The 22,348-nt window shown below is 53.2% G+C and overlaps 13 protein-coding genes across 13 annotated transcripts; 4 read left to right on the forward strand and 9 right to left on the reverse strand.

Annotated features, from left to right (window-relative positions):
* Positions 1-51: 51 nt before the first annotated feature.
* Positions 52-1,176, reverse strand: ColSpa_02938 (leptomycin B resistance protein pmd1; the record flags this gene model as incomplete). Its single annotated transcript, XM_049269150.1, has 3 exons — positions 52-757; positions 814-1,004; positions 1,078-1,176. 3 exons carry the CDS (start codon positions 1,174-1,176, stop codon positions 52-54), a joined length of 996 nt encoding a protein of 331 aa, XP_049125107.1.
* A 342-nt stretch (positions 1,177-1,518) lies between these two features.
* On the reverse strand, positions 1,519-2,461 carry ColSpa_02939 (uncharacterized protein; the record flags this gene model as incomplete). The annotated part of the gene is made up of 3 exons (XM_049269151.1): positions 1,519-1,716; positions 1,766-2,046; positions 2,119-2,461. The coding sequence occupies 3 exons, from the start codon at positions 2,459-2,461 to the stop codon at positions 1,519-1,521; spliced, it is 822 nt and encodes a 273-aa protein (XP_049125108.1).
* Positions 2,462-4,090: 1,629 nt separating this feature from the next.
* On the forward strand, positions 4,091-5,473 carry ColSpa_02940 (bifunctional solanapyrone synthase; the record flags this gene model as incomplete). The annotated part of the gene is made up of 4 exons (XM_049269152.1): positions 4,091-4,286; positions 4,363-4,879; positions 4,934-5,136; positions 5,205-5,473. The coding sequence occupies 4 exons, from the start codon at positions 4,091-4,093 to the stop codon at positions 5,471-5,473; spliced, it is 1,185 nt and encodes a 394-aa protein (XP_049125109.1).
* A 588-nt stretch (positions 5,474-6,061) lies between these two features.
* Positions 6,062-6,442, reverse strand: ColSpa_02941 (uncharacterized protein; the record flags this gene model as incomplete). Its single annotated transcript, XM_049269153.1, has 1 exon — positions 6,062-6,442. The coding sequence occupies one exon, from the start codon at positions 6,440-6,442 to the stop codon at positions 6,062-6,064; it is 381 nt and encodes a 126-aa protein (XP_049125110.1).
* A 358-nt stretch (positions 6,443-6,800) lies between these two features.
* ColSpa_02942 (ribonucleoprotein-associated protein) lies at positions 6,801-7,405 on the reverse strand (the record flags this gene model as incomplete). The annotated part of the gene is made up of 2 exons (XM_049269154.1): positions 6,801-7,240; positions 7,306-7,405. The coding sequence occupies 2 exons, from the start codon at positions 7,403-7,405 to the stop codon at positions 6,801-6,803; spliced, it is 540 nt and encodes a 179-aa protein (XP_049125111.1).
* Positions 7,406-7,916: 511 nt separating this feature from the next.
* Positions 7,917-9,082, forward strand: ColSpa_02943 (uncharacterized protein; the record flags this gene model as incomplete). The annotated part of the gene is made up of 3 exons (XM_049269155.1): positions 7,917-7,982; positions 8,097-8,282; positions 8,363-9,082. 3 exons carry the CDS (start codon positions 7,917-7,919, stop codon positions 9,080-9,082), a joined length of 972 nt encoding a protein of 323 aa, XP_049125112.1.
* Positions 9,083-9,518: 436 nt separating this feature from the next.
* Positions 9,519-10,648, reverse strand: ColSpa_02944 (protein NipSnap 2; the record flags this gene model as incomplete). The annotated part of the gene is made up of 2 exons (XM_049269156.1): positions 9,519-10,003; positions 10,066-10,648. 2 exons carry the CDS (start codon positions 10,646-10,648, stop codon positions 9,519-9,521), a joined length of 1,068 nt encoding a protein of 355 aa, XP_049125113.1.
* Positions 10,649-11,876: 1,228 nt separating this feature from the next.
* On the forward strand, positions 11,877-12,300 carry ColSpa_02945 (ATP synthase subunit J, mitochondrial; the record flags this gene model as incomplete). The annotated part of the gene is made up of 4 exons (XM_049269157.1): positions 11,877-11,925; positions 11,991-12,020; positions 12,142-12,192; positions 12,248-12,300. The coding sequence occupies 4 exons, from the start codon at positions 11,877-11,879 to the stop codon at positions 12,298-12,300; spliced, it is 183 nt and encodes a 60-aa protein (XP_049125114.1).
* An 807-nt stretch (positions 12,301-13,107) lies between these two features.
* Positions 13,108-14,034, forward strand: ColSpa_02946 (family of serine hydrolases 2; the record flags this gene model as incomplete). The annotated part of the gene is made up of 2 exons (XM_049269158.1): positions 13,108-13,195; positions 13,313-14,034. 2 exons carry the CDS (start codon positions 13,108-13,110, stop codon positions 14,032-14,034), a joined length of 810 nt encoding a protein of 269 aa, XP_049125115.1.
* A 202-nt stretch (positions 14,035-14,236) lies between these two features.
* ColSpa_02947 (26S proteasome non-ATPase regulatory subunit 12) lies at positions 14,237-15,883 on the reverse strand (the record flags this gene model as incomplete). The annotated part of the gene is made up of 4 exons (XM_049269159.1): positions 14,237-14,854; positions 14,912-15,631; positions 15,690-15,746; positions 15,800-15,883. The coding sequence occupies 4 exons, from the start codon at positions 15,881-15,883 to the stop codon at positions 14,237-14,239; spliced, it is 1,479 nt and encodes a 492-aa protein (XP_049125116.1).
* Positions 15,884-17,036: 1,153 nt separating this feature from the next.
* On the reverse strand, positions 17,037-17,539 carry ColSpa_02948 (effector protein PevD1; the record flags this gene model as incomplete). The annotated part of the gene is made up of 2 exons (XM_049269160.1): positions 17,037-17,157; positions 17,226-17,539. 2 exons carry the CDS (start codon positions 17,537-17,539, stop codon positions 17,037-17,039), a joined length of 435 nt encoding a protein of 144 aa, XP_049125117.1.
* Positions 17,540-18,853: 1,314 nt separating this feature from the next.
* On the reverse strand, positions 18,854-20,002 carry ColSpa_02949 (uncharacterized protein; the record flags this gene model as incomplete). The annotated part of the gene is made up of 1 exon (XM_049269161.1): positions 18,854-20,002. The coding sequence occupies one exon, from the start codon at positions 20,000-20,002 to the stop codon at positions 18,854-18,856; it is 1,149 nt and encodes a 382-aa protein (XP_049125118.1).
* Positions 20,003-21,037: 1,035 nt separating this feature from the next.
* Positions 21,038-21,817, reverse strand: ColSpa_02950 (uncharacterized protein; the record flags this gene model as incomplete). Its single annotated transcript, XM_049269162.1, has 1 exon — positions 21,038-21,817. The coding sequence occupies one exon, from the start codon at positions 21,815-21,817 to the stop codon at positions 21,038-21,040; it is 780 nt and encodes a 259-aa protein (XP_049125119.1).
* Positions 21,818-22,348: the final 531 nt, after the last annotated feature.

The raw sequence follows: 22,348 nt of genomic DNA on the forward strand, positions 1-22,348 counted from the left end.
CGGGCGATGGTCATAACCGTACTGGCGGCGATGACAACAGAGAAGAGCACACTATGTCGAATTAGAGTGGAATGAACTGCTTGGGACCAGGGAGTGAACTGACGTGAAAACGGTACCGAGGTCAGGAATTTCCCCACGATTCACCATGGCAATACCTTGCCAAAAGGCCAGGCCCATGGCGGCGTGGACGATGAAGTACTCCCCACCGAACAGGACCCCGTAAATTTTGTTCTTCTTCATGCCCAGGCGAAATGAGTTCTGGAGGAATGAATCATACCGGCTAACGACCCTATTGCGGAGATCAAAGGCGTGAACGGTACGAACACCTGCAAGAGTCGTCTCGGCGAAGCTCGCTGCCTGGGCGTGGATCTTGAGAATCTCCGTCTCGATTTGCGCGTCCATTCCGGCGGCACCGCCAACAACGATGAGAAGGACCGGCACCATACCGATGATTATCAACGTGAGCTTCCACTGGGTAATTAACGCGATGACAAAGGCTGCGACAAACGTAGCGATGGCCTGGACGAGCATGCCGAGCTTTTCGCCAATGCCTGACTGGATCAGCTTTCCGTTGGACGTGGCTTGCATGGAAATGGAACCGCTGTATTTGTCGAAGAAGCCAATCTCCTGGCTGAAAGCAGCGCGGAGATACTCATGTTGAATGTTGCGGGTCAGGCGGTGGGCGACAAAGGTGAAGAAGGAGGCGTAAATGTAAGTGCACACAAACCGCACGATGCCGATGTACACGAAGTAGAGCCTGCGACGCAAATATGGGTTAGCGATTCTCTATCTCGGCGGTGGCAGTCTCCATACGCTGTTTTGCTGACGGCTGCCATGAACCCGTCTGGCTGAGAGCCTGAAGATGGGTAGGAGTCGCTCAGAAGCGATATAAACTGGCCGATGACGAGATTTACCATGGCCAGGGCAATGCCTGAGGCGATGGCGGCGATGATGGCGATGGACTCGAGAGCATAGTCGACTGCGTGACCAAAAGCAAACACTCTCTGCGAACGAGCATGGTCAGCAACATGTATCCAAAAAAAAAAAAAAAAATCTTTTCGAAAGGCTCAACCATACCAGATAACCTTTGAAAGCCGATGGCTCCCCTTGGTCCCCCTGCGATGACTGGGCAGGATTATCCACGACATCGTCGCGATAATCTTTTGTTGCGGCCATTTTCCGATAAGAAGCAAAGGACTAACAAAGCAAAGTCTAAAAATATATGAGGAAAGTAATGAAATTCCGCTGGGGGAGTACTTAGTAGGGACTGGACAGCTCTAGCTGGATAAGGGAGAATATACTGTTCACACTTCGACTCCGGCGTCTTGACAGACATGATTTTCTTTTATACCAGGCGTCGCTTCTCCCTCCCCTAAGAGACAAATCTTCGATCAGCACGTATGTTCGTTGATAGATCGACTCGTGGAATTGCGGCCTTGCTAGGGGACTAACTTTCCGGTGCGGAGCGCAAGCGAAGCCTGCCGGGCTCCGGAAACCCGGACGCCCGAGCCAAGACGGTCAAGCTCGACCGAGGCGAAGAGACAGGCATTTGTCAAGGAAGTAGTTCGTCCAGAACAAAAATCTCCTGAACTTGGCATCGTCACTGTTGTCTGTATCGGGTATCCTGTGATAGCTTAGCGTCTGGCAAAGCTCTGATGCCTTAGCCGATAGTGCCCAGGAGAGGTAGGGTTTTGACAGCTCAATCGCATGCCAAGCCTGTGAACCTGTTAACACCAGTTGGGACGGTAGGCGCGCGTCAACGTACACCGAAGAGCAGAGCTGTGACGGCGTCTGTCGTTGTTGGAAGATGCAGAGGTAAACTAGAAAGTGCAGTCTCAAGATTCGCACGACACATCCGGGCATGGTCTCGATACACTGCCTTTTCTTCGACGGGCACGTGATGGCTGTAGTCTTCAAAGAGGGAATGGAGGCCCGCGTTGACGATAATGAATTCCATCTCGGAAAAGTTGTCAGAGAAGTAGACCTGGAGGCATATATCCGAGAAGTTGCGCGCCAATATGAACTCGTAGATGAAGCCGGCTCCAGCTAAACGCTGGTCTTGAAACAGACATGTTAGATGGGATGGAGTTCGGGAAACGTGAGGATCAAAGGGCTTACTTTTTGCGATGCGAATCATCTCGACGGCTTTTTGGATGGGGGGCAACCCGTACCCTGACGGGCCGGGGCGCTGAATCGGCCGTGCGTGAGGGTATGCCATCTCATTGGCAACTGTCTGCTCTCTCAGGGTGGCGACAACGCTGGAGAGTGCATCGAGGGTGTCTCTCATCTCCGGCCCGGAGCATTGGATGGGATTGGAACTTGCAACGCGTTGCATGAAGTCGCTGGCAAACGCCGAGTGGGCGGCTAACGAGGACTCACCCTTACCCAGTACCACTGAAGACCCGCCGTCTGACCCCGGCTGGATGGTGTGGCTGGACGGGCTCGACTTAGATGAGGACATTGCCGACATATCGGCCCCAGCTGTAGCATTCAGGAATGCATGAGAGCATCCACTGAGCTGTCGGTCATTTTTAAGGCCCTGGATGATGCTGAGGACCTCCCCCATGCGACGGTCGAGCTGATCGATCTTTTTCTCGCTGGATATAATAGGGTCAGGCAGCTGGCTATGGGGGAAGAAAAGGAGCAGGCAAAAAAGCAGCGTCAAACAAGCAAGATAGTGGACGTACTATTCCGAAGTCACGAGGATGCGGGTGCGTTTCTCTCGGGGCTTCTTGTCGACAAGTATGCAGTCAATCTTGGCGCTGGCGCAGGAGGAACAAGGCTGTTGCTTATCACAGCGGATCTACAAACATCGGTAAGTATGTGGGGACCAAGGTCTTTTTGGTCCATGGATGGGGGAATGGACTCTGCTCACTGACCTTGCGAACACGGCAGTTGTCACACTATCACGTATGCTCTGTTAGTTGACTGCGAGCAACGCCGAATCCGGAAGATACTGACAGCGGCGCGGAGATGTATGTTTGGATTTAGCGCCAAGCCCTCCGGGCTATCATCGCAGTTTGCAGTAGCATCCATGATGGGATAGACGGGCGCGGGGACGGCGGTGTAAAGTTGGTGATAATGCGAGCGTTGGGTAATAAGCGGGTTCGGGAGGGATGAAATCCGCACCTGTGGATGGGGAAGGGGTGCTGTGGAGGATACCAGTCCTAAGAGGAACGTGGGAGTCATACCGAGGGTGTATCGGGATCCGGAGATCCGGGGGCCGAGATAGTTCATGCTTGTCCGAGCCGGCGTGCACTACGTAGTAAAAAGACGGCCTCGAAACCGCTCGGGCCACGAGACAAGAGAGGTTCAAGACGACCTTGCCTGGATCATCTCCCACATCGACATGAGCTGCTCCTTTAAAGGGATACCGTAGAGTTGGAAAATAGGCATGTCAGCGAATAAGAGCTTCATACCGAAAGGTTTAATTACTATCCATCGGCTTGGCGGACGATGACGGGGCGATCTGCACTGGCCGTCGTCTCGGGACGCCGACCACCGCCATTTTCGACAGCACGATCGAAGCTGAATTCTGGAAGGCGCAGGTCAGTCGATTGAATTCAATACGTTATAAGTCGTGCGGTGTATTTAGAAACCAGAAAGTCATCCCTAGCTTCATCTTACTTCTCCGGCTTCCTCTTCCATCTCACCAGGCGCAGAAGTCGGTACTACAAACGAAAACCACCCAAACATTCCACAATGAGGGTTAGCAAAGATCAGATGACGAGCTTTATGCTCACCTTAGGGTTGTTGCAGCCGCAGGTGTCACAAATCCACCAGCGTGCCCAAGGGAGTCTCAACTACACGGAAGAACTCCTGAATGCCCTGTACCCAGCCAACGTTCTTCTGCCGGAAACGTCAGCCTATTCCACGTCACTCAACATCAGCTTGTATGTGTCAGCCAAATCCATAGTGCTTTCACTCATCAGGGCTAATCCTTCAATGCAGTGGTGCTCGAGCCCGCCTCAATGCATCCCTCATCTTTGTCCCGGAAAACCCTGAACAGGTGGCTATCGGCGTTAAAGTCATGCAATTTTTCGATCGGCCTTTTGCCGTCCGTGGTCGAGGGCACACTTCACACCCGGGAATGGCCGGTATCGAGAATGGCATCCTTTTTTCCATGGAGAGGATGGATAAGATTGACCTTGCCGCTTCCAAAGAAGTTGCGAGCCTCGGTCCAGGCAATGACTGGGGAAGAGTCTTTGGAACACTGGAGAACGAAGGTGTTGCTGTGACTGGAGGAACGCTTGCGGTGGTTGGCGTGCCGGGCTTGCTCACAGTTAGTATGTATTCCCGACGAGCCACCCACACCATGTTTCAACGGATGCATTGTTCATTGCATGTACTGACATTTCGAAGATGACCTCTCCCACTTTATCAGCAGCCGCGGGTTCTCCAGCGCCGACATTATCAACTTCCAGATCGTGCTGGCTGGCGGCAACATTGTTAATGCCAACGCGACATCGAACGCTGATCTGTGGTGGGCTCTCAAGGGTGGAAGTAACAACTTTGGTATTGTCACGCGCTTTGATATGGCGACATTTCCTCTCCCGAATGGCATCTGGTCTGGCACGCTATCTTACGACATGAGTCAGGCTAAGGACGTTGCCGAAGCCCTCTACGAGCTTCAGACCGGCCCGCTCCTCGAGGACCCTCACATTGATGTCCCGTACATGGAGATGATCATTCCAAGTATCGGCCTCGCCAGGGTTGATGCCGCACCTTTTACCGACATGGTCAACTTCACTGGATGCTACCCCAGTGCCATAAAGCCCCTATACAGTGTTGGGCCACAGTCGGTGACGGCTTCGCGGAAGACTCTCACACAGAACACAGCCGAGGGAGTGACCTCTATCATGGAAGTCTATACTAAACGGTGAGTGGCAAGTTATGCTGCTCAAGTGGTATCCTTCTAACGCTTGTCTTCCAGCATTAACCGGGCGAACCTCAACGTGAAGGCTAGCAAGGGGTTATACAGCGAGATGGCCGGCATGCTCTTCAAACACTACAACTCCAGCACCATCGCGGGACACACAATCGGCGTGTCGTGGAACCCGATAACGCCGCATGTCGTGCGCGAAACCAACAGGAAGGGCGGCGTCGCCAGCGGCTGGCAAGAATTCAATCAAAACTGTGATTCGCGCTCTTCGTATACGCAACAGCTCGGCTAAGCGTTTCAATGTCTGCTAACCATGAAGCAGCCATCAATCTGAGGGTAAACTGGGACAACCCCGCGGACGATTCTGCAGCCATTGCAATGGACAACGCCTTCATGGAGAAGCTCACCGAGGTGGCTCGTAAATGGGATGCACTGATGCCGAACCAATGGGCCAACAACGCTGCGGAGCATGTGGACGTGATGAGAAGTTACGGAGACGATGATTTCAACAGACTCAGGCAGGTTTCGCGCAAGTACGACGGGAACCAGACCTTCCAGAGGCTCTGCTCGGGCGGGTACAAGCTGTGGTAATAGGCGATGGAGGGCTGGCGTCGACCGGGGAAGCCGTTCGTGGGTGCTGGGCACAAGTTTATACTTGCCTGTACCTATCACACGTGCCTGGGATGTTTTCCCTCGCGCCAATGGAAGGGCTTACAGCGACAGAATCTGCAGAAATTAGCAGTCCCCCTCAAGGCAAACTTGGTACATCAAAAGAATCAGGCCACCGCTATTTATACGCGTAGTACGGCCTAATGTAGGGCGTGCTATATTAATGTAGACGAGTAAGATGGGTCTTTATGCGTCCGGGACTCTCTACAGATGTCGAAAGGTTAATGACTGTTATACTAGAAGGCTTACCAAGGCTAAATCGGTATAAAGACTGCTGTCATGTACGCGAGCGTGGAATGTCACAAGTAACATGGGCCTGTGAAGGGTGTGTTGTGTGCTGTACTGTTCTGGCTTGTTCTCCGCTCGAGTCCCTCTCGCCATGCAATTTGTCATGGATGGCGACAAAGTCCCTGACTTGACACTACTTTCACACTAAGTATCCAACTAGTTCAGACCGACAGGCAAACCGTGACGTTAGAGGGAGGCTATTTCAAGACTGTGAGGCTACTCCTAGATAGGGGCGGATATTAATGCGTAGGGCGGCTGCTGTGACAATACTCTGTATACCCCTTTGGATGGTATTCTTGGAGTGACGTCTCCGCACTTGCGCTGTTCTCCACCTGTCAGGCGATCACCCGTGATTTCCTTGCCCTGCTTATTGCCTGACTGGACGATGAAGTGGTCGTGACAACAGAGGTTGGTGACAATCGATGTCAGCTGAGGGGACACTTCGGAGTCGTATAGTATTTCCATAGTGCGGTCGCGAGGCTTCTGTTGTTCACCGTCTACCTCCTCCGTGAGCCTCGCACCCATGTAGCACATAGCCTTGTAGCAGCACGGAAGCTGGATACAATAGCGCTCACTAGGGGATGTCGTGGTATCATAGGCCATGTTGAATACAAGGATGACTTACAAGTCTGCCATGTTGATAACTAGCTGAGGATCGCTAATAGGTACTCGGAGACAAATTGAGTATGTCATACATTATGCTACTTCATTGATATATTGAGGCCTGGTGGCCGGGTATCATTAACTCTCCCTGGGTTCTGTCTGGTTCTTCCAGATCGGTTAACCACCTCCAGCGCTCTCACCTCTTGATCTTCACTTGAAACCGTATATAACACACGGTCGTGAAGCACCGAAGGCTTCATTGCAACAGTGGCCAAGAACCTTCCCTGGCCGTCGGACTCAAAGTCAACAAAACCGATCCTCGCAATGCAACGCCATTTCCACTCAATTCGTTCAGGCATTACCTCAGCCTTACAATAACCTCCAGGCCGCTCAACTTCCTCACTCGACTCTCATCCTCAAACCCGTCATCCTCACCCTCAAGAACAACATCATCCACCACCCGCACGGTCTTGGTCCGCACCTCGACCACGCAGTCGCACTGCTCCGTAAACCACGCTGCGACTGCCAAGACCTTTTCGATGGCCTTACCGGCTCCCAGAACCACCGCTTCGCCATCGCCCCCCTTGGTCCCGTTGTCGCGGTGCAGGAGGTCGACGCGCTGGTTCAGGTTCAGGCCTCGCGTTGACGGCGCGTTGTGCTTGAGGGACTTGTCGAGCTGTGTGCGGACGCGCGAGACAACGGACATGAAGGAGCATTTCGTGCCGACGCAGATGTACTTTGACTTTGGTGAAATGGGTTGCTGTGGGCGGGCGAGCGCTCGTTTCTGTATCTTGGAGCCTGGGGTCTGTGTTAGGTGAGATCCTAGGTTGAGTGGACGAATCCGGGGAATGGGGTTAGCTTACCTTCAGGAAGTCGAGACAGCTTTTCCACCTTTGCTTGCCTTGTCTGCCTTGAGCCGTCATTGCCAGCCTGGCCTCGTGTAGGTGCTCGGGTGGGCGCCATGGTAGGCAGCCGTGTATGAGTCTGAGGTAGATGCTTTGAGCTCAGATGATCCCCGCCGATCTGACGGATTCAATGATTATTCGCGACGACTATCTTGAGTAGTAAACGTATTGCGACTCGGAGAAAAGTAGCCTAGTTATCCGAGTTTGTGTGAGCTGGAAACTTGTACTAGTTGCCTGGCCTTGAGACCGTGAATGAGACGGTCAAAAATCGACTTTGAACCCCGTCCCCCGGATGAGAAAAGTCCAGGTGCGTAATGTGGGGACGTCGTCCGCTGCGAACCGCAACAGCGGGCACAAATCCGCTAGCTCGACGCCCCCCACTGTACAAGGCATTGACCCCCTGTCCCCAAAGCCTCCCACGATGACGAGATGCCGACCCAAGCTTCAAACTGTCATCCACCATGAGCTAATCATCCACCACCAAACGCCCTGTTGCGGCTGCCTGCAACGCCCCAAATCACCGCCGTGATCCCCGACCGACGAGTATCAGCCTCTCAGGAAAAGACAATATGTCAATAGCTATCTGGCCTCCCGTGTCCCCGGCGGACCTGCTTCATAAGAAGGAGGAATCGCTCGTACGTATCCCCATTGCAGCTCTTTCCACGGCAGCCAGCCCATATCCCCCGCCGGTAGCAAGTCGCATTCTCGAAAAAGACACGATGCTAATCAGGATTGAACCAACTTCACAGAGACGCGAGCTCGATTGGATCGTCACGGAAACACACGTCGTCTTAAAGGACATCCGCCATGGCCTACAGGACTGCTACGCGCTTCTGGCCCCCATCGACCCAGGCAGCACCCTCGTCATGAGCACACAACGCAACGAGCGTGTCAAGGGGACGGTGACCCGGGTCGGCACGCGTATAGTCAAAGGAGTCAGTCCTCACCCCCCCAAGTTAACCTTTGCATCGCGGGTTTACCAACAAGCTAACATCTACAGACAATCCACCTCCAGCTCCGAACGCTCCCGACCCAGACCCTGAGCCTCGACCCCTCGCACCCGATTCACATCGCCGCACTCGAGACGATTCACACCCACCTCACCGAATGCCTCGACCTCCTCTCTTTAACAGACACCCCCACCCCCTCCACGAACCCCTCACAGCTTGCCGCGCAGCTTCGCATCATCGCCGCCTCCCTAGCCGAGTCTTCCTCCCTCCTCAAGGGCCCACCCCTCAACGAGTCCGACCCCCGCTGGCAGACCGACTCCTGCCCGCCCGTCCACTTCGCCCCGGCCCTTGGTCCCAACATCAGCTTCCACCTCGGCCTGCAGGAGTCGAGTCTGGTCCTCTGGCTGCGCGCCCTTGAGCCTGTCGACACGCCGGTGCACTTTGGAACCAAGCTCGGCCTGGCGCTAGGCACTGTCCGCAGACTGGAGCATGACGAGATGGACCGGCCCTTCCGCTTCGCGTACAGTACCGTTACGGACGGCGGGCAGAAGCATAAGCACGGTACGGGGCATCCGCCGAGCAGCGGAAGCAGTCCCGGCGGGCTGGGTACGCCGTCAAGCAACGGCGAGGCCAACGAGGTGTACGTGCGGGAAAAGGTGCGCGTCGAAAGCCTGCCGGACCCGAATTTGATGTCGTTGTCCTCGAAGCTGATTGCTCTGGGCCACACGCTGGCTAGTGCCAGAAGGAATCTGGCGGCTGTCATGGGCGAGGAGTTTGATGAATGAGGCAGAGAGTCCTTCATGGTCTGTAGTGACATTGGATACCCGGGGAGTTTGGCAGGGAAATAAAATTATCCGTTTTGGTCAAGGTAACTGATTTCAAATTTCTATGTGCTGGTTCTTTTGACCAGAAATCTGTACACATACAAGTTGCTAGAGTGTAACCTTAAAGGTCCATGAACAAAGAAAAAGACACCTGTCTTCTAAACCTCCAAATCCCAGTCCTGAAAATAATACTCTCCGGCGCCCTGGTAAGCAGGCATAGGCCCAACGAGCAAGGCCATCTCCTGGTGGTTGGTATCGTTACTGCGAAGAGGTGGACCACGCGATCGTCGACAAGCGGAAGGCGACTTGGGTGACGGGTCAAGATGTGCGATGCTGCACATGTGAAGTAGACGGAAGTAGACGGTCGATTACTCCATGAGTCAAATCAGCTCCCACCTCACGCCACAGGAGACCAGGGCATGGGGATGAGGATCCTCGACTTCATGGTCTGAATCAGCGGGACAGTCTTGTGCACAGTCTCGCTCCAGCCTTCAACGCTCCAGCTCTTCTCGCGACGGATCTTGCGCTCCTCGAGGTTGGCGAACTGCCACAAGTGGTGGACGGTGTTGAGATCCCCTATTTGCACAAACCAAGCGCCGACGCCCTCCATGACCTCGCGTCTCGCCTTTAGACCCCGTCTCCAGTGGGTCTCCCACTCAAGGAGGTTGCCAGGGTGTAAAGTGTATGATCGCAGCTCGAAGATGCCGCCAAGCTGCCGGGGTGGCGTGGTGGGCCAGAATGAGAACTCCTGCATGAGAGACGTCTTCTTTGAGGTAATGAGACTCTTGAGCTTCTTGTCGAACTCGGCGAACTCGGGGTGCGAGCCAATGTTGTGGATGGACTCATGGTAACCCTGGTAGCGCTGGTACTCCCAGATGTGGACTGCCGACCTAATATTAGCAACTGGTTTCGCTTCAGCATGGGGGAGTCGCGAGCCGGCATACCAAAGGTGTCGCAGTCTCCAACTTCAGTTCTCCAGCTTCCAACCAAATTAACCTTATTCTCGGGCATGGAAGCCATGCGCGGGTACCAGCTGCCGACGAGCTTGGTGTACTCCTCGACCTTGTCGGGCTTGACCTCGTGTAGGACGATCGAGTGAACGTACTTGCCTCGGGCGAGGACTTGACTGAAGCTGGCCTCGAGCTGGGCGTCGAGCTCGCGGCCCTCCTTGGTGCCGTAGATGAGATTGGTCAGGGGACCAGCCTTGCGCGGAGGCTCCTGAGAGTTCTCGGCCTTCTGTCCTGAAGTAGCACTCACAGATGAGCCCAAGTCCTGGGCGGACCCAGAAGAGGAAGGGGAAGAGGAGGAGGATCGAGTATACGCACTTGCTTCCCGCTGCTTCTGTTGCTCGACCAACTGCTCTCGGAACTGCTTGGATTTCTCGTTGAAAGACGCGACGCTCTGGGCCGCGGGGGTGACGTCGGCCATGGAGGGCACCTTGAGCTGCTGGCTCGTCGAGCTGAATGCTCGCAGCGCGGATCGCGGGGTTGCCGCGCCGGCTGCTCGCACCAATCGCTGGCTCAACATCTTCAGGTGAGGAGGTGTATGGGTAAAAAAGGTGTTGGAATTGTGTGTAAGGGTAGAGAGAAGTGGTGACCGAGAGGTGTCTCTTCTGCTAGACGAGGTACGCTGCCGACTCGAAGAAAGGTGACAAACGTGCTCTTTGTTTTGCAAGAACGAGCCTCTGGTACAGGAATATGAAGGATGAAGAAGAGCGAATTCGATACGTCTCGATCGGCAAGAAGCAGGAAGCACCCGAGAGCAGGGGGGCTATCACAGAACGGGAAGCAGGTCGACGTGCAGAAGGAGGCGGCGGCGGCGGCAGACGGTTGGCACGCCGGTCTGGTTGAGGGTGGTATCTGTCAGGTAGGTAGCGGCAAAGGTGTCAAGGTTGTCGTGGTCTCGACCGTGCTCGGAGTGAGAGACCAGGCTAATGGGATGATTATAATTGGATGAGGCAAGAAGGAGGTCGGGCTACAACCGTGCAACCGTGGTGTGTGTCTCTGTTTCTTTGCAGATTCCCCCGCACTTTCTGGACAGTATGGTGAGGGCGACAGCAGAGGACAAGACAGAGCTTCAGGAGGTGCAGGAGGTGTGTGTGGCAGGGACAAGATGAATGTGACACAAGGGAGGAGATGTTTGGCTTGCTACACTACAGGTTCGGGGTCTGGCACCACTACCACGCCAATCCCAATCCAAGTTTCCCAAGTTTAACTTAGCCCCCTCGTGCCCCCCGAATCTGGGGAGAGCTGATGCCGCGGGCCCAGTGGCCTACCAAACGGCGGGACGGGGGAACGGGTGATGGAGCTCAAGCTTGGGGCTTGTAAGACGTGGGTACGTATCACCTCCAAATGCGCCCAGATGCGGAGAATCATATGATGTCACGTTTCCACGCCGCCTATAAGAGGAGACAAATCAGCTGACTTGAGATGCACGGGTCCTAGGTACCTATTTTCAAAAGCCGGGGTAGAAGGGGACGACGGACAAATATTGCTGCGTGGTCCGCTATGGTACTGCAACCTGGCGAGACTTGGGCCGTGCACTTTCCAGACCATAAACGGACGAGGCCCCACTTGCTCTTCGTCGTCGCTATTTTGGCCTGAGGCTGTCACGCTCGGCTACGGGTCCAACCGCCGAAAGCTCAATCGGAGGAAAAAGGCTCGTTCTGATAGCTTCACATCGAACCTCCGACTACCGCCCGCCCATCCAGACTCCAAACTCTTTCCCCCCTGCAACCCACATCACAACCGTCAAGATGACTTGGCTCGGAGCTCGCGCACTCAAGAAGTACCCCACGCCTGTCCGTACGTATCGCGCGCCACTCGTCTTTCGTGTATGTCTGCCGGGCAATCGCTGACCTCCCTTGCAGTTAAGCCGATGGCGCCTTTCTTCGCTGCCGGTATGTCCGAGTCCCATGTTTGATCCCAGAACCCCGGGCGAAACGAAACCATTATCGCGAGAAATCGAACCACGACGAAAAGGAGTGACAGAGAGCGCAACAGGGGCTGATATGTTTGCAGGTCTGGTCATCGCCTACGGCATCAACTCCGCCCAGAACGCCATGATGAAGTGTACGTCGCGCCAATCGACACCCTCGAATGGTCCAAGACTAACACAGAAACACAGCCGACGAGTGGAAGAACGACGCCCGCAACCCCCTCGCCAAGAAGGCTCACTAAATTCGCGATGGAATAGTCCGGGGCTATGCAGAGACAAGGCCGAGCATTTGAGGAACGTGTTGAGGATAACAGACCCGCCAACGCGTTTTTCTTCATGGACGCTGTACCATAGACACACGGCTCTGCATCAATTGAGCTGTTGTACTAATCTATCCATCTTGTGTCCTCCGTCAAAGGATTGTCTGGAGACTGAGGGGCCACACTTCGTATCCTTGCGACCTGGCAAGCGGTGACATGCTCAATTGCGTTGTTGAAAGCGATCCCCATGTGTAAATGCCGCAATCGACGGATTCCGTACGAAATACCGCGAAGTCGGTCGCGGACGGTCTCAAATTGGCAATGCTTACGGTGATGTTGAAGTTGGTTGCAGGTCCAAAAGACCGAGAGGCTCGGACGGACGGTATTACAAATCACGTGACAGCAGTAACCTCAATAACGTTGTCCTCGAAGAAGTTGAAGAGTCAGGAGAGCCTAGGGATTCTCGACCTTATGAATGCTCCGAATTTGTGACGTTGAAGTCCGTTAGCTGACTTGGTCAATCGTTTCGGCGGGCTCCTTATCGCCGTCTTCCATCCACCTTGGTTTCGGCGAAGAGTCAGTGTGGATTCGTCAGAATCCACACCTATCCTACTTCACACTTCTGACCTCACTTTACGCCCTTTCAAAGACACCATAGATACAACTCCACACATGAGACTCGCACTTCAGTTTGGGATAAACTCTTTAGTTTCTGGTTCTAGATCTTGCCATTCAATAACAGCGGGATTCAAGTCTCGACCCTATTTCGCTCATATTCTCACCTGCACAATGTCAACGACAAGTGGCTCAACGCCGAACGGTGCGGCGGCGAAGAAGCCCAACGGGAAGAAGGAGATCAAGATTCTCATGCTCCACGGTAAGATATGTGCCCCGCCACTCACAGCATCTAGTCCCTCTTTCGACCGGAGCTTCCTGTCAATATACCACTCACTATGCATGCCATGTAAAAACACATCTCACTAACACTCTCAAGGGTACACCCAGTCGGGCCCCCTCTTCCGCTCCAAGACTCGTGCCCTAGAGAAACTCATGGTCAAGTCTCTGGGCTCCTTTAACCTCGTCCCATCCCTCTTCTACCCCACAGGCCCGAGCAAGCTCTCACCCCGCGACATCCCCGGCTTCGTCCCCGACGAGTCGGGCGGCGAAGAGCAGGACATCGACGCCTGGGCCTGGTGGCGCAAGGACGACTCCACAGGCTCCTACCGCTTCCTCGCCGCCGGCGTCTCCGCCGTCGCCGACGCGGTGCGCGAGGCTGGCGGCAACGTTGATGGTGTGGTGGGCTTCAGCCAGGGCGGCGCCTTCGCCGCGCTGCTAACCGCGATGCTCGAGACGCCGCACCGTGACGAGGGAAAGATCCCTGAGGACTTGAAGGCGTCGGTGCAGGCGCTGAGGGAGGCGAATGGCGGGCAACCGTTCAAGTTTGCGGCGATTTACTCGGGCTTTTATGCGCCGCCTGAGGAGCTGCAGTGGGCTTACGAGCCCAAAATCAAGACACCTACGCTGCATTTCATTGGAAGCCTCGACACTGTGGTGGAAGAGTCACGGAGTAATGGGCTGGTGGACCGCTGTGAAGCCCCGATGGTGGTCGTTCACCCCGGCGGTCATTACGTGCCCATCTCCAAGGAGTGGGCTATGCCGCTTATTGGCTTCATCAAAAAGATTGCCGATGAGGAAGCGGCAAAGAGCAACATTTAGAAATACAAGCAGGCACGGCAAGTTACGAGGAAATGATTGAGATATCGGCATAGAAATGGGGCATCAGAAAGCACAGGGTCATCATAGAATAGACCGAAGCATGTTTTACACATCCCAGCCCGGTTCATTGTCTTCGTCTAAGATAGTGTTCTACAATTACACGCCGTATTCCGTGTCATGACCCCGACAACCCATTGACCGTCTAATGCGCCTTGGTAGCCTTTCCCTTGCCCGACTTGGAGGCGCCAGGCTGGATGTTGGCCATCATCTCCTCCTTGGTAATGAGATGATCGATGCGCTCCAGATGGCCCAACAAGCTCTTCATGTTGGAACTCCACTCGTTCAGGATGTCGTCCGCGTCTCTAGGCTTCGCGAAGCTCACAATACGCGCAGGACGGTCGATCTTGGCGTAGATGGTCTTCGATGTGACCAGCTCACTGATGTACTTCTCTGTTTCGTCCTCGGTGAGATCCAGGAGTTGGGTGAGGCGCTGGGTTTGAATACGGGTGTAGTATTTGGCAACCACACGCACGTTGTGCTCAATGACTCTCTTGCGGAGGTCCAACCAGCGCTGGTGGGCCTTCTCGTCATCAGACTGGCCAGGCTGGGCGTCGAAAACGTCGGTCTCGCAGAGGTGAGGGCCAAACGTCTTGGCGACCTCGGGCCAGCGCATCAGCTCGTGGACGGTGAAGAGCTTGAGAAGGTCGGCCTCCTGAGAGACTTGGCTGATTCTGGAATCCTTCTGGATTCTATGGAGCAGATCATGCTGCTCATTGTCGTGCGGCGCAAGGATGACAAAGTAGATGATGCGTTGCAGGACCTGTTAATCATAATGAGTCAGCGAATGAGCTTGCCGCGGCAGCGTGTCGTTGCTTACAGGGTGAAGCTTCTTGGGGTCTTCCTCAACCGCCTCGGTGTCGAGGACCTGGCGGTAATGCTTGCAGACATCAAGGTACTTATCATCGTGCTTCGCAAGGATGATTTGTTGCTCGTAGTACCGAAGCTTCAGGTCGGTTGTGTCGTCCTCCTTCTCCTCGGGAACCTCCTCGCCTCTCGCCTTCTTCTTCTCGCGTTCCTTCTTCTCCTTCTCCAGTTGCTCGGGGGTCTTCTTCGGCTTTCGCGACAGGTAGCGGGTGCTGATCTTCCGGCTCAAGATGCTGGCTTGAGTCCAGTCGCCGACCTCGATGCAGAGAGCGACTTGTGCTAGAATGAACTCAGTCTTCTCCCGTCGGTCCATAGAACCGAACGTCTCCACCTGCAGCTCGCACAGGATGTCCGTTGCCGCCTTCAGGTCGCCCTGCTCCTTCTTGATGTCGGACAAGGTCTTGGTGACGCGCGCGCGCTCGACCTCGACAAAGATCTTGCCTTCGGTAACTGTCCGCAGTGTCTCGATGACGGAAAGCTTGGTTTCGAGGTTCGGGGTAGAGTCGAGGAAGCCCATCACCGCTTGGACCATTTTGGTAATAGCTTGCTTGAGCTGGCCATGCTTCTTGGAAAGAATCAGGACCTGCTCGTTCATCAAGCTCCAGTCACCAGCATTCTTAGCGATGTTCACGATGGCGATGAGTATACGCGACGTTGACGCAAGATCTGAAGACTACGGCTCGTTAGCACATTGCCACGACATCTGGGAAAAGGAGGGGCAGGTGGCCTACTTGGCGGGTCTGCTTCTCTAGAACGCTGAGCTTCTCGATGGCGGCTGAGACATCACTCTATTTTCCCATTAGCGAAAGCTTTGCGAGCTCCAAACCACAACTGCGCCAACCTTTGCGAGCTTCTCAGCCTCCGGAATCTGCTTGTCAGTCTCCTTCGAGAAGTCCTTCTCGGGCTTCAGAGCGCCGTCCGACATGCTGGGCGATTGTTCCGGGATTAATTTGTTCGTGGAGGATTGGATTGTTCGGGTCCTGAGGTCGTGGGAGAGTCGGTGTTGAGGTTCGGGGGTTTGTGATCTGGAAGGCGAGGCTAGAGTGGTTGTTTGGTCAGAGGCTCCCGCAGCTACGCAACTGCTCGTGCCTACCTTACCCTGGCCACCTCCGATGCTCAGGTACCCGGATTAGGTAAGGCGGGGCATATCTGGCGGAAGGACGTACCTTTTCCCGGCCGCCGGAGCTAACCCAGTCGCCATTGGTGGTCTGTGCACATCCTACCTGCCAGTCTACCTTTCTCACCGTTGCCTTCAGTTCTTTGGGATGACCTGGGGTGAGAGGTAATTGTACGACAGTGAAAACCGATGCTGTTTCCTGGTCAATCCAGCAAGGCTTCTCGCCAAACAGCTATCCAAGCAAATTAGCTGAGTGCTAATCAGGCGCCGTGAATATCTCCAGAGCTTCCCCGCTGAGCCGAACCACTCACTCTGTCACACTCGAAAGAGATATGCCATCAATACTAGCTTGAAAAGGTTCTGCAACACGTCCACATGGAAGCGGGAACAATAGTCTCAGGGTGCCTTGGCTTAAGTGCTGATACGATCGTTCTCAGTTCAAAGCATTAGAACGACTTGATCATGGTCAGCCGAAGCAAAAATGAACCTTTGTATTGCTGTTCATAGGGCGAAGCCAAAATCACGGTTGTTGAGTCTGGAGTCACGATATCAAAGTCAAAGCATTAGTGTCCTGTCCCTTCTTTTTTCCCATCATCTATGACTCGAGAAGAAGGGTTTTCGTGCCCGACCAGTGGTTTGGCGACAAGTATGGGATTCGCATACAGCAAATGGCAAGTATAGGCATACTCATCGACCAACCGGCATACCCGTCGTAGCGAAACGAGGGTCTTTTAGGTTTGTCGACTTCCGACGTCACGGCACAAACATTCCAGGTCAAGCCGAGAACATTAAACACCATATGGCGGGATTGCAATCCAGCACAATCATTGCCCAGCCAGGTCGAGCTCAACAGATAGCGACTCATGGTAATGTAGAAGATTGATTTATATTTTAAGTTCATACAAATGCTTTATACATTAAGCTCGATCACTAAGAGCCTTCATATTTAGCAAGTAAGTGCTTAAACATCGGGGTTGGCGTCAATAACAATAGTCGTGGGGTAAAGCTGGTTGCACAGCTCGTCACCGAGACCACCAGCATGGCAGTATGTGAAAACATCGCCCTCACCATAGAAGCCGACCCTAAAAGACTCATGTTAGTGATTCGCTAGTACAAGATGGTGTGCAACTCATCGGCGGGATAAACTTACGCAAGGCCGAGCTCATGGTAGATACGCAGAGCGAACTCGGTTGTGACGCCGGGCTGGATGCTGAAGCGGTACTTGGAGTCACCGCAGGTGATGACTTCGGAGGGAACGCTGGTAGCGCCTTGGCAAGCCAGGCCGGTAGCGTTCTTGCCGGAAAGAGAGAAGCTGACGCTGGTTACAGTGCCGTTCTCCTGCTTGCGAACGGAGAGGTCGGCGATGTCAATGTTCTCATAAGTATTGGGGTCGGCCTGAGGGGTCGGGACGGCGATGGCGGAAGCGCCAAAGAGAGCGGCGACGGTAGCGAGAGTGAACTTCATTGTGATAGAAGTGGTGAGAATTGGAAGATGGTATTTTGTACTTTTTGACTGCAGAAGGTAATGAAGTGGTCGCAGAGTGTTGACGGTGCTGTTTACTTGGGTGAGGCACCGTACTGCTTTATAGGTAGTCTCATATGGGAATGCTGGGCCGAAGACCGCCGGAAATTCATCCTCGCTAAGTAAGATGTCGGCCCAGTCGGACAAATGAGGTTGACGATTTCGACGTCACCTGCGCTTGGTAGACAACTAATCTGTGGGGAACGCTTGTTCGGCACCACCAAGAATTGCTTCCTTGCTTCCAGACTTCCCGCGAGTGAGCCCGGGGCTCGCCGCGAGCAAAACATTCGAACACGATGGGACCGTTGAGCCAGCCGCTTCCAAGGGTTCCACATCATGGCACGGGCCCGAAATAGAAGACGAGATGAACCTCACTTCACATAACGTCAACTCTTGTTAGTTTCCTTAATTCACCGTGATCCTGATTGTTCACATGATCACAATAGCGGTTTCGCGGTGAGTTGTGGCTGCAAGCGACGGTGGTGGACTTCTTTCGGGCAGGATGACGATGCCGGGGGAGGCGACGGCGTTCAAAGTCAAAAAGAGGTGCACTAGCAAACCGCTAGAATAGACTGCAACGTTGTTGCGCTGCGTTGGCGGTTGCATTGAGCGAACATGACATGGGTGGATTTGCGATGATCTTCTCGTATTACTGCCAGGATTTGATGTTCGTTTTTCGCCGCTGCGGAGACGGGAACCACGTCTAGCATTGCAAGCATTACTGACCCCGGTCTAGCTGCTAATGATTGGAACTTCTTAATGCCAGCTTCTGCGCCTGGCTCGGCTGAGTCATAAGGCTCTCCGAGTACCGTGAAGTTAAGCCTCGATCCAAAGGCTTCTTAAAATAGTCCTTACTCAACTTTCGTTTCGACAACATCGTATTGCCGCACAAGGGGTAGACACCCGAGGCCGCGCTTTGAGGTCCTCAATTTAACGAACCTGCTAGAACACTGGGCCGGCTCTCGCCAAATTATCGGTTGGGAAACCGATGCTAAGCACAATCCCAGGCAAGACTGCTGCCCGCTGAGCTTCTAGCTTTCAAGCGTATTATCAGTTATGCATAAGAAAACCCCCCAAACCCCCAGACCGACCAGCTTAAGGCCAATTTCATGTTGGCTTCTACACCTAAATTGAATACGCAGTGTACAAGATGAACGTATGCCTCCTACCAGTCTTCTGAATGACCAATTCGCGAATATGCACAGTGAATAAGAAACACGGACCATGCACGAAATAAAACCTTGAGATCTGTTTCATTCACCATTCTTCATCTTCAAGCGTTACAAGCCCCTTGTTATACATATCCCTCACAACTGGATACGTAGCATAGGCGAAGTTGCTCTGTCTCTTCAGAACATATGCTGGCGTTATTTCGGTGACGCCTTCCACCGGATTGAGGTCCCAATCTGGGGTGAAGCTATGGATGAGGTACGATGTCGAAAAGTCTTGAACCCACGCTGGGGGTTTCTCATCGCTAGTGGGAAGAGGCTGTCCCGGTACGAGATAGTCCAAGGGGGACGTTTCATTGTGAAGACCGAATAAGCGGCGAGCGTCGTCAAATGTCCAGCCGATGGGCGCAAATGCCTCTCGGTCCATGATAAGCATCTCGCCAGGATCCGGAACGAGACTACGCGCAACAACTGTAAGGGCATCGTTGCTGTGCGTGGTCCAACTGCCATCATATACCTCGTGCATCAATCTCATCCACTTTGTAATCATTTTGCTGCCCTTCTTGGCCATGAATGAACCGCTGTTCAGGTTGTTGTCTTGTTGCCGGCCGGCGATGGCGTTGAACCCGCTTTTGCGCAGTACAGCGATGTCTCGCAAGGGCTGTATATCGAAGTCTATGTATATGCCGCCGTAGTCATGGACCGCCTTGACTCTTGCAAAGTCCGAGATGTGCTCGTTGAAGCCGAATTGGACACCGTCCTTCGTGGTACTTGGCATCTCAACCCGATTGACCTTTAAGCCAGGAATCGACAGGATGCGCATGGCCCATTTGCTGAAGACTCCATCTCGTGCATCGGCGATTGCACGTTCGTAAGCATTCGTATGAAGATAAATGGTGTGCGGTTTCCAGTAGTACCACGCTGAGTACACAGAGAGGTACTGTTCAAATGTGAAGAGGAGATCGTTGCTGGTATCGTTGAGGGCCCATATATAATGAACTTGGTTTGGGATATCATCCTCAACCTTGCCCTCGACCCTGCTCCGGAAACTTTGGGATGCAGAAATGATGTAAGGGTGGGATGACGCCTTAAAAAGGCCGACAAGTGTAATGATGCTGAAAGCAAGTACAATGATGACAATCTTGAGCTGAAGCCGCGGGCTGCGCTGTCCAATGTTCCACTTAGGCCGACTAAGCACGCTCGAGACGGAAGAGAGAAGGTTTCCGCTAGAAGCCATTGTCCCTAGGACTGTAGTGGCGTCTTGTGCAAAAAGGACAAAGGAGGAGAACTCAATACGCACTGGACCGCGTAATCCTTAAATGCTATCGAGATACAAACAATTGAGTTTTGCTCAACTATCTGAATTTTATCGCTTGCCGACAGAGTTCAGACAGTGGTCGACTTTGTCGCGTCATTCGAGGATTATGCAAGGGTCATACTTGCTTGTGGTTGAGGACCTCCCGCTTTGATCCGACAGATTGGTTTGATTTAGCCTTCATCGCCAAATTGACATTCTGCGGCAGATAACTCATATAAGTGGACTGCCGGAGACCGCGGAGCGTTAACTCTATTTGCAGTAAGGCATCTAGTTGGACCTAGAATTTACTTGGGTCGCCGACCTCACGTTGATGTATTGCAGAGCGCTCGCGAGCCATCCAAAAAAATTTCACGAATGTACAACTATATAATGAGAGCCTCATTGCAAAGCCACATCAATAAATCCCATTCTAAGCGGTGAGATCCGAGTCGCCGTATTTGAGTTTGTTTCATCTCGTCGGTCTGACCCTGCTAATAATAGCTTGCGGGGTGGGGTATCTTCCTACCCGGTGGTACCGCCTTGAAGATCGACCAACCAACATGTAGATGAAGTTGCTAGAATGTTTTGATTTATGCACTGGACTGATGGCCTCACACTGTGGGATGTGCGTTCACATTTTGATGTATCGCTGGTCTACATGCTTCTTTTCTATTAGCGGTAAACTTTTGCATCAATTTGAGTGCAACAATCCAACGCTGTAAACTCTATTCAGTTGATCTGCATGCCGTAGGTATACACGCATGCAGGTGCAATTCGTCTGTATAGCCTTTACTGTCTCATCGATGTACCCGTGGACGATTTGTGTCTCCAGATCAATATCACCAGCTATCTTCCCTTCCAGCCCTATTTCCCTTGGAGTCCTTCCTCAAGTAAGAGTGTCATTAAGGCCAACTTGTTCGCATTGACAGATATCAACATGAACGTTTCCTAGTAAGTCAGGCACACGATACTTTACTAACTTAACGAAGTGCCGGGCAAATCCCATTCTCGGAGGCCCGGGGCCATGAATACCCACGGTGATGCGTCATGATCAATTGCTCGATGACCAGCAGGGGCCGATTGGGGATAAAGCTCTGCCGCCGCGGCTTCCAGGTCAGTGTCAGTCGTAGGTTGAGTAGTGTCCGCGCCACCGTCCCCTCCTTCCTTCTTGATCTTAGACGCAGACTTCCTTACGTCTCGGGGCTTTTCTTTTGTAAACGTGATGAGCCCTCGAGCCTCCTCAGGGATGTCACCTGATTCCCACATCGCCTTCAACTCGTGAAGAGTCCACATGGTCCTCTTTCGCGGCTCGGGTGACTTCCTTCGCATAAGCCGAAGAATCTCTTCGTGGGCCTCTCTCTCTGCTCTCAAATTCGCAGCTTCCCGGCGCTTCCTCTCCTTGGCGAGAGGGCGCTGCAAAAATTCAGGCAAGTTCTCCTCGTCCAGGAGGTCCTCTTCGATAAGTGATGAAGCAAACGTCTTGCTAATACTGTAAAAGTACTTCTTTTTCTTTTCAAATGCTCCAGAAACAACTTCCAGGCGTTTTTCGTTTTCTGCAAGTCGAGATTCGAGACGTGGGTTATTTCGACTCCATTCCACTGCTTGCTGAGCAGCACTGATGTCGCGTATCATTGTACGCAGCTTCTCCTGGGCGTTGTGCCATCTCTCGGCGCGACCGAGGATCTGTGCGTCATAAATAAAACTGATCTTGACCAGATTGGATAGTCTGTAAAGATCGCACCAGAATTCCCCCATGAGGAGGTGGGCTGAGTTTGCTCTGTCGCAGGCAGGGCACGGTTCACCGCGAGATGCCCTTTCTTCATCCTGCTTAAGCTCTTCCATATATTGAGCCCACTCTGGGAGCATCTATGAACGTCAATACGTGTTTGTGATCGCATGAGGTTGACACATAACCGACCTTCTAGACTTGGCCAAAGTGCCGACGAATGGTTGGTATTGAAATGGACTTGAGACGTCGGAATTGTTGCAGGATGCCGTTAATAAACGTGTCGACGTTGCGAATATGGAAGCTTCTCGAGATCAGCAATGGGGCAGCTGCGGCATGCGGGGTATAGGAGCATGGGCTCCTGACTAAGCACTACAATTTTGATCCACTTAATAGCACTTATACATAACTAGTACTTTGCTGATGATTCATTCTTCAGCTGATATTATCAGAACTAGCACATCGACTTCGCGGAATGTGAAAACTTTGTTTTGCAAAGGAAATTTTCGCTGCCAAGGAATTATTATGTTGCGCCTGCATAAGAATTCCTGGCGCTCTGC

This window comes from Colletotrichum spaethianum, assembly GCF_022836535.1.
Source record: "Colletotrichum spaethianum MAFF 239500 DNA, contig05, whole genome shotgun sequence".
In the NCBI taxonomy this organism is placed as follows: domain Eukaryota; kingdom Fungi; phylum Ascomycota; class Sordariomycetes; order Glomerellales; family Glomerellaceae; genus Colletotrichum; species Colletotrichum spaethianum.